A 9501-nucleotide genomic window follows, 5' to 3' on the forward strand; every position below is an offset into this window, starting at 1 on the left:
CAATCAACAGTAGGACACTTAACCTACTGAGCGACCCAGGTGTTCCATGAAAAGAAATTAGTCCAAATTAGAGCAACTGATTCCCACCCCATGCCCCTAGCATAAACTCTGGAAGTGAAAACAAAATCTCTCATTCATAGTGTTAGAGTAAAAAACTGAGCTTTCAGTGTGAAATAGTGCATGACTGAGCTGAGAATTCAAAGAGCACTGTAAATGAGCAGGGGGCAGGAGATACCCATTCTGTACAGAAGTATTAGAAGAATGTTGGCATGTCAGATGGCACATCACTTTCTATTTTCTTTCTGATTTATATTGAAGGATATCAAAATCCTCAAGGCTAATTGTTTATTTAATATGGGTTACTGACTTAAATATGTTTTTTAGTACAAGAAAGTAAACTTATATCTCCAAGGTCCCTCTCGAATTTCACATCAGGAAGAATTGCTTAGTGAACTGTTGACCTTATACTGTTCATTAGGTAAGAAAATAATTAAGGCAGAAAACTTTCACTTTACAGTATACAGCATATGACAGATATGTAGGATATTTTATGTAAGCAATATTATATCCTGGATTATAAAATCCAAAGAGACAGTTACTCTTCTGAAATGAAATTTAAGTGTTACTTTATTAATTAATAGCATACAAAACTTGATATCTCAATTTTAGCACATATTAGAGGTTGCAGGGATAAATGCCCATTTCCTGTTGAGGTGATAAACCCTGGAAATCATGGACCTTGACTTCTCATTTCTGTATTCCACCATAGCAGTAATTACTGTGGTTTATTCAGTATTTGTTTCTGGTAGAGATGGGACTTTTCACTAATAGTTACTGTAATTCTGGCTCCAGACGGTACTCAGGTGACATCACTGGATCATCTGACCTTATTATTGGTTTACCTTTCTTGCTCTGGAGATTGAAAGGAAAACTGGAACTGAGAAGAAAACACTGGGAAGGTTGTAGGAAAAGAAGAGGACACTGGAAGAGAATTAATCTATAGTCTATTTCTAATGGTATCATAATACCATTCAGTATTTGTATTATTCATTTATTAATGACTGGGATTTACAGAGTGCCCTCTGTGAGCCCAGTACTATAGTAGATTCTACAAATGTAAACATAATAGAAAATTGAGTTCAATTGTCCACCCTGAGGAATTAATGATGGCTGTTAATTTGAACTAGAATCACAAAAAGGAAGACTTTATCTGGATCTTGACAGAAACATTTTAAAGCTATTATTTAGAATAGAGAATATATGAAATACATGGACAGAACAGAGAATATAGGTCATGTGCATATGTACATATAATTAACCATGTGAAGCGCTTCAATAACATGACCCAAAAGCATTTTGATGTACATTACCAGGTTTTTTTAGTTGTAGTATATTCCGATCTTAACATTTCATATTTAAATATTCTAATCAGTGAAGTGACGTTGATTTTCCCTCTATTTTTAACTAAATAATGTTTGTATTCTCTTGGCTTGACACTACAATTTTTTGAAAATTTTAAAACCTAGAACACCCTAAAGTAGTCTCTCATGGATGTCAGTAACTACAGAGAAAGTGGTTTGGATGTAATATCTTTGCTGCCGAAAATACCATTAATGTATAAAATCAGAGTAACATATACTTTATGAATAATAAATAAGCAATCATGGGGCACCAAATTTGATCTTAAAAATAAAGCTGTGGATGCAAATACCATAATTGAAATTCTTACAATCTATTTATGTGCATTCATGAAAAGGAATGAATACTCTTTCTGCCCTATCCCAACCCCTCCTTCTTAGTAGAGGCAATGAATATATCAATTGTGAGACTTAGCAACTGGGGTTCAGTAAAACATGCTTGATTAATTTTTACCGAGATTTCTAAAATAAAATGAGAAAGAAAGCACTCCATTCATTATATCAGGGAGGGGAAAGGGATCTTGATGTTATCAGACTATGTCCAACTGATCAAATGACACTCTAGCCAACTCCAGAAATGGATTCCTCACATGAAATAAATTTTCTCCCTGAAGATGAGAATTCAGGCATCTCGGGAATTGCAGAGGCCCAGCCTCTTTATAGTACCAGAAAAAAAAAAGATGAAGAATACCACAGCATCAGTCAAAACAGCAACAACAAAAATACTCTGTGTGGAGATGACAAGGCAGAGAGACCCACAGTTTGAAAAACCAGAAGCTGCAGTGAGAAAAGTATCCACAAGAAGTATTACTCTAGAGGTTATTAATTTCAAGTAGAGGGCATAGTCATAATTTTATGATGGGAATGAAGTATTTTGGATTATTGTTTTATAAGCAGTTTTAATCTCTACATACTAATAAATTATGTACCATGCTTTTCAATTGCTTTGATTCCATTTTGATTTTTTTTTAATATTTCAATATAGTTAGGGTGCCTGGGTGGCTCAGCTGGTTGAATGTCCAAATCTTTATTTTGGCTCAGGTCATGGGATCAAGCTCCTCACTGAGCTTGGAACCTGCTTAAGATATATTCTCTCTCTCTCTCTCTCTCTCTCTCTCTCTCTCTCTCTCTCTCCCCCTCCCCTCCCCTCCCCTCCCCTGCTCATGCTTTCTCTCAAATATATATTTCAATATAGTTATAAGTAGACAATATTAGAACTCAACTTCATACCTCATCATTGCAAGACTTCATTCTGAAAGTACATACAGCCAAATATAAGGCAAGATAGAGGGGAGAGACAGTTTTCAAGCTTTAACAGACTTACTGTTTTCAATTTTCCAAATAATTTTCCAAGCTTCTAAAAAGGAAGGCAATGAATGTGTTTCTCTCCTTTAATAACTATCAAGTATTGAGACATTTCTGTGTATTCTGGACTCTACCAAATGCTGGGAACCTGGGCAGTGTGGTGGGATATGAAATTTAAAACAAGGCTCCTGTCCTCAGAGGAGGCAAAATACCTAAATTGGAAGACAAGACAAGCACCTGTATGTACAACAAAAACACACAATATAAAATTTAAGGTTAATTTTTTGGCAGAGATTACAGATGTTTTATGACTTTCAGGATAGTTGAAATTACTATGGAATAGAAAATATTCAAATAAGCAATAGAGGTCGAGGAGGGAACACTCTGCAAATTTAGCTCAGAATGCCTGCTAATCCTTTAGTGTGGACATTTAAAAGAGCTTCTTAAAGGGAAAAACTGAGGTACATTCTTTCTGATTTGATGCTGTTTGCTTTGGGTTTTGATTCTATTTGCTTTAGGGACTGAATTTTGGACTTTTTCTTACATCTTTTCATATTTCAAACACCACTTGTTTTAATGTGTTCTTTAGACTCCTGATCCAAGATAAGGTTACCCTTAGGAACCTCATCATTGGTACTTGCCAAGGCCTTAACTTAGGTTGGCTTGCACCAGAAACAAAATTTGAGATAGAAACTGACATCATCAAGGTTTATTGGGAACGACTACATGGGGACTTCCCTTTAATGGAGTAAAGGCAGTAGGAGTAGGCAGAGGGAGAAAATGAACTGTGATGTAACTGTAACAAAAGCCTCAGATAATCCCATAGGAGCTCTGAATATGGTGACCCTTAAGAAATGTCTCACCCATTGGGGAAAGAACTCCAGGTCTTTCAACCCTACCATTAAATGGACTGTCCCAAGGAAGGAAGTGAAATTGAAGGAAACTCACTTTTGATAGAGGAAGACTTCTGGAGAGAATCCAATCTGAATAATCAGCTGCTAACAGTTATAACAACTGGAGGAATAAGTGTGGCAGGGCTGAAGGGGTGATTTGGGTAAAAGTAGATGGATTGCTACATCTGCATTAAGAACATTGAGCCATTTGGATGGTTTACAGATGGCATTTCCTAGATGGTAACTCCTGAGGGAGGAAAAATGCATCTGTCTTGTTTTCTGTCATCCTGCCAGAACTGAGAGCTACAATAGGCACATAGTGGGTGCTCACTAAATGTTTGCTGAAATAAGTAACTAAATTAATTAATAAATATAGTATTGGTGGACTGCTGGCTTCTAAGGCGGAAACTAGAAGACTTCCATAAAACCAAGTTTGCAATCATCAAAATAAAAGATTAGATTTTCATATAATAGCTAATATATTATGTAGTCACTAATCAAAAGCCTTTGTTGAGTACCTACTATATACCCCACACTGAGTAAATTCAAATGGTATAAGACATGATCAGGCAGCAAATGCTAAGAGCTAAAGCTGAGATGCATTTTGTTTCCTTTAAACAAAAAACAAAAAACAGACGCCTTTGTTTACTCCCTGAAAGTAAAATGTTTCTCTTGATATTGCTCTTTTTCTATTTATTGAGAATCTGCATCAATGTAATTTCTGATACATTTAAATGTCAAATGATAGTAAATGGATGAAGCCATGAAAGAATGGCAATGGAGACTGAACATACATCCATGGGTTAATTTGAATATAAGATAGGCAATATTTTAAATGGAGATTTTACATATTAACACCCACAATGCCTTTAACTCAAATACATAATTAAGAAGGAAATGCACATTAATTTAAGTGGGAAGGGGTGTCAATTTGGATCCAAAATATAAAAGTTGTCAGCCTGCTACAATGGTATTTACCTTCACCAACAAAAGAACAAAACAAAGAGAAATAGGACACTGAATAGAGACAATAGATCTGTGAAAACAGCCAGCCAGTAATTCAAACTAGTAGCTCAAACAAGAAGATAAATGGAGGTTGTAGCTTTTACCATTAAGGAACCAGTTAGAGTTCCATTTGGTGCCAGAACTGTTCTGCCAAAAAGAACTTTCAGTTCCAACTAGCTGTGTCAGTCCTCCCCATAGAAACATTCTTGGCTTATACATGCAAACAAAGTGATGGTGAAAGTTACGTTTCAATGACCTTGTCTTTGAGATGGCAGTGACACATCATGGAAGAATTAGAAAGTTACACTGAGGTCTGTAATGCTATTATAACCCGTTGGGAGCCAATCCAATCTGGGTGAGATATTTCCTACGCTGTGCTCTCAGAGTGATGCATACAGCTAATTGTAAATATCTCATATAGAACTGCCACCTGCTTCCCTGAGTTACATCATTCACAGTTAATTTATATTCAGGTGGCACACACATCATTTTCTCTTAATTTCTACATAACAGTTCATTTTCTTTAGTTAGAATCAGCATTTCTCCTAGAGCATTTTGTGAAAGTACAGCTTTACCATACATAACCTATACAAAAGCCCCAGAATCCATGACAGATCTATTAAAAGGAACATAAATAATAACAGAGAAGGAAAACTTCCCAACGAAGGAGGACATTAAAAAAAAATCTAGATTCCTGGCTTGAACACAAGGCTGTCCCTTTAAAACAGAAATGCCACCATTTCATTATGCATTCTCTCAGTGTCCTGGTTGTGAAGGGAGGGCTGAGGGGGGAATACAACCTTAAATTCTTCAGAGCTGTCCTGGTTGGTTTATCTACTGTGATTTACTGTTGTGATTGTTGAGTAGCTGACCACTGATTTTAACACTAGGGTATAGAGGAGACAGATTGACATGGGTTTCATTAAAATTCAAGAAACTCAACTCCATAGAGAGCATGACTAACTTCCTTATACATGACAGGAATCCCCACAGATGGTACTTCACCCTTGCTAAAGGAATTAAGTCTACCAAAAGAATCCCTGTCTATAAGCAGCCAATTCCCCAAATCTACAGGCTCATCTGCACAGATATTCTTTATACTGTCATTCTTAAGTACCTTAGGGTAGCTCTGAAAGACAGGGGGCCGAGAGGGAGCAGCCGCGGCTGCCTTCACTACCCCTCAAGCATGCTGGTGGCGTGGGGATGATGGGATTATAAAGTAAACATAATAAAACACAGGACCAGGGCATCCGGTGGACACAGTCTATTTGCTGACTCCTCTTTGCCTGGAAAGAGCTGAAGATGAAATTCTTATTACAATTACACAGAATCCCTGCACCAAATTGGCAGTTATTAAACTATTACGCAAATTCACAAATGAGTATTGTATTTGGTTCCTGGTCCAATTAACTTCCTTTCTTCTTTTTCTTCTCTCTCTCTCTGCTCTCTGGCATTATGTTCTTAAATTCCACATTTCATCTTCAAATATTTAAGTTGTCAAGGAAAAAATAAACTAGCCATCACACATTCATTATATTGTGTCAAATAGGACATGAAGGAGACAGCTTTCTGTTTTTTTTTTCTGTCCTCTGCTCTTGTCAATCAAAAGCACAGTAATTAAATGGGGATGGAGATGCTTTCAAATTAAGAACAAAGAAGGAGGCATTTAATAGGAGGAAGAGAAAAGTAATTAAAATAAATAAATAAGGGCTCTAGCTGTGTCTATTGTCCTCAGATGAGCTGTCCCGAGCTGTGGGTCTACCAGCTCACCCCCCACTTCACTCCCTACTCAGTCACTTCAAGTTTCTGCTAAGAAAACACTGCAGACAGTATGTGGTATGCACACTGCTTAGTGCATTCTGGGAGTTCGGCATCATGCTAACCCCTTGAATACAGTAATGACATGTACTAAATCTTTCTCATTTTCCAGATTAGACTGGTTAGGATATGCTGAAAGACATATCCATTTTGCATCCCTCCAGTCATCAACATAAAGCCATTCCATAGTCCCACTGTTTTTCTTGGATTAGGAGTATTCTCCTATACTTACATAATGTAAAACATAAGTCCTCATCCCACCAGCTGCCACCCAATCATACCTCTTTCATTGGAAGTCAGGTTATCATGGCAAAGAGGCAAAATAATTTGTTGTTCTTCTACCGCATTTTGAATCTCCATCACCATCTCTCTAGGTCAATAATCTTTTACTGGTAGGTCTGTCTCATGAATGATCTTGAGTAAAAAAGAATATTCTTTGCAGGTTTTGGGATTCCTGGTAAACAGGGACTATATCCTTCTATCCTAGAGAAAGTAGATGTGACAGTTATTCACGGAGGAGACACTGGTTTATAGGATTGTATTAGAATCACTGTTTGTGTTCATTGGTGTATGTATATATGAACACTGTAATGATGTCTCTTTATTCTAACTTCAGAATTACAAGGCAGGTTTTTGTCATATGTATATATGCCTCATCTGCACATGAAGATGTTTATTTAAAAATATAATTTTTATAAAACAATGTGTATACAAAGGGTTTGAAGTAATTACATACCTGCACTTACATACTTTTCAAACTCAGAGCCCAGAAATCCTACTACAATCTTTTCCCTTTAGAAGAAAGTATGAACAACATGCTCTGTCTTATCTCTGTTTATTGGAGAATATGGTAGCAAATGATAAGAAGCCTTGGCCCAGGGAAAACTTAACATTTGAAAATATTCTGAAACGTGACCCTTGCTTAATTAATAAAGTCTTTCTTGCATAAGAACTAAAATGCTTATGAAAATTAAACAACAGAAATCCTTGCCATTTTTGCTTAAGTGCTACAAATTCACATGGGAACCAATGCAAGAAATGGTTTTATACTACAGCAAGCAACGGCACGATCTCTAAGCAATAATGCATATAATGCAGTATCTTACAAAAACAGTGGACTAAACCTAAAACTACTGCTAACAGAACTTTTCATTCCTATGACACCATAATAAGGCCAATTAGGAGATTGGGGTTGGGGCCCAATTTTGAATTGGCTTTCTATGCTGTAGTTATGGTACTTTCATGCCTATTTATCTGGGTAGTTATTTCCCCTGACAACCGTAAAATGAGGTTTTTACATAATTTTATGAGAACCATGTTATAACAATGAGTTAGTAACTCCAAGATTCCAAGTGGATATTTTGCAGCTTTATTACAAGGTTTTGTGTCAGAATTCTGGCTGGCTGGGGCCTCTGGAAGGAATGGCAATTACATAGATGGATTTGCAAACCTGTCCTTATCAAGCTCAGTACTAACGCCAAATATCTCTCACTCCTGCAAACAGATCGAGTTTCAAGTCAGCAAAAATTATGGTGAAATTTTGGTTCTTTTCACATGAAGCCCTATAATTTTCAGGAAAAAAAAAGTGATCACATAAGTACATCTGTGACTATGGTGGTTCCCCCCATCCCCACACAATTCAGGGTATAATTAGAAGCAAGAATCTGATCTTGAGAGTATCTTGACTCTGCCTTAAAGGACAAATATATATATATATATATATATATATATATATATATATATATAGAGAGAGAGAGAGAGAGAGAGAGAGAGAGAGAGAGAGAATCATTATCTTGAGTTGGCTTCGCATCTGCAGTACAAACACATCTCTAGAGTTGCTGGGCCAAAAAGTTGTCCACCCCTGAAGTAAATATGTCAGGTGCCTGCTGAAAATTGTCATTTGTGCAAAATGCAGTTATTTTTCACAGAGAAGGGTGTGGCTGGCAAGTCACAATCAAGGTGCTTAGATGTTCTTATGAGGGAAGCATTTAGAACATGACCAGAGTCCTGATGTTCTCCTTGTAGGAAAACACAGATATGTTCATTCTCTAGCTGGACACCAGAAAAGTAAATTAAAAAGTTAAAGTTTAACAGTTGATTTTCATTATTTGTAGCACTTATGTTCCATAGAGTTGTTGCAAACCTTGAATTAATACATACTGAACCACGTAGGATTAGGTTCCTGTGAATCTCTGGTCACATTTTCATCATTCGTTCAATCAATCAATACATAACCTTGTTTTGTGTATGTTTTTGTATAAAAGCATTTTATTTAATACATATTGTTAATTCATAAACGTTGAAATCATGGCCAATGGCAGTATAACTTATGCCTAAATAAAGCTTATCTGATACGTATTTTCTTTTTAAGACCTATTACAGCCTTCTGGCATTTAGGAACTTGACACAGCACTTCAGTTGACACTAGGGGCCATTTTAAAGAGAGAAATAACTGGGACACCTGAATGGCTCAGTCGGTTGAATGTTTGACTCTTGATTTTGGCTTAGGTCATGCATGATCCCAGGGTCGTGGGATGGAGCCCTGCATTGGGCTCCACTTTGAGCATGGAGTCTGCTTGGGATTCATATCCATCCTTCCATCCTTCCTTCCTTCCTTCCTTCCTTCCTTCCTTCCTTCCTTTCTTTCTTTCTCTTTCTCTCTCTCTCTCTCTCTCCCACCCCCCACCCCTTCTGCCCCCTCATCCACTCACGCTTTCTAAAAAAAAAAAAAAATAGAAATAAATAACCAAGAAAAGGTCCAAAGTGGGCAAACAATTTGGCACTAAATAGACCGTGAAAAGGACATTTGTTTACAGCATGAGAGCTGACACAAGAACACAGAGCGTTGTCTTACTCTGCTTACTTGGGAACGAGCTGATTGAGTGACCTCAAATGTTTGCCATCCTGTGCGTGCCCACGAATGACCACAAAAGGATAGCAAGTATTAATTTGGGGGTTAAGAATATATTTTAAGTGACTAAGTGAATTCACAAATACAGAATCCACAAATACAGAATGTACAAAAAATGAGGACTGACTAAAATATTCTTATAATTGTACTC

General features: G+C 36.8%; 1 protein-coding gene across 1 annotated transcript in view; it reads right to left on the minus strand.

The window, feature by feature from the left end:
* Positions 1-6917, minus strand: part of LOC122203135 — a 723308-nt gene extending 716391 nt beyond the window's left edge. Inside the window, exon 1 of the mRNA XM_042909703.1 lies at positions 6721-6917. Within this exon, the coding sequence (XP_042765637.1) occupies positions 6721-6805 (85 nt within the window). The 5' untranslated portion in view covers positions 6806-6917. The remainder of the gene's footprint in view (positions 1-6720) is intronic.
* Between the last annotated feature and the right edge of the window lie 2584 nt (positions 6918-9501).

Source organism: Panthera leo, chromosome D3, assembly GCF_018350215.1.
Source record: "Panthera leo isolate Ple1 chromosome D3, P.leo_Ple1_pat1.1, whole genome shotgun sequence".
Taxonomy (NCBI): Eukaryota; Metazoa; Chordata; class Mammalia; order Carnivora; family Felidae; genus Panthera; species Panthera leo.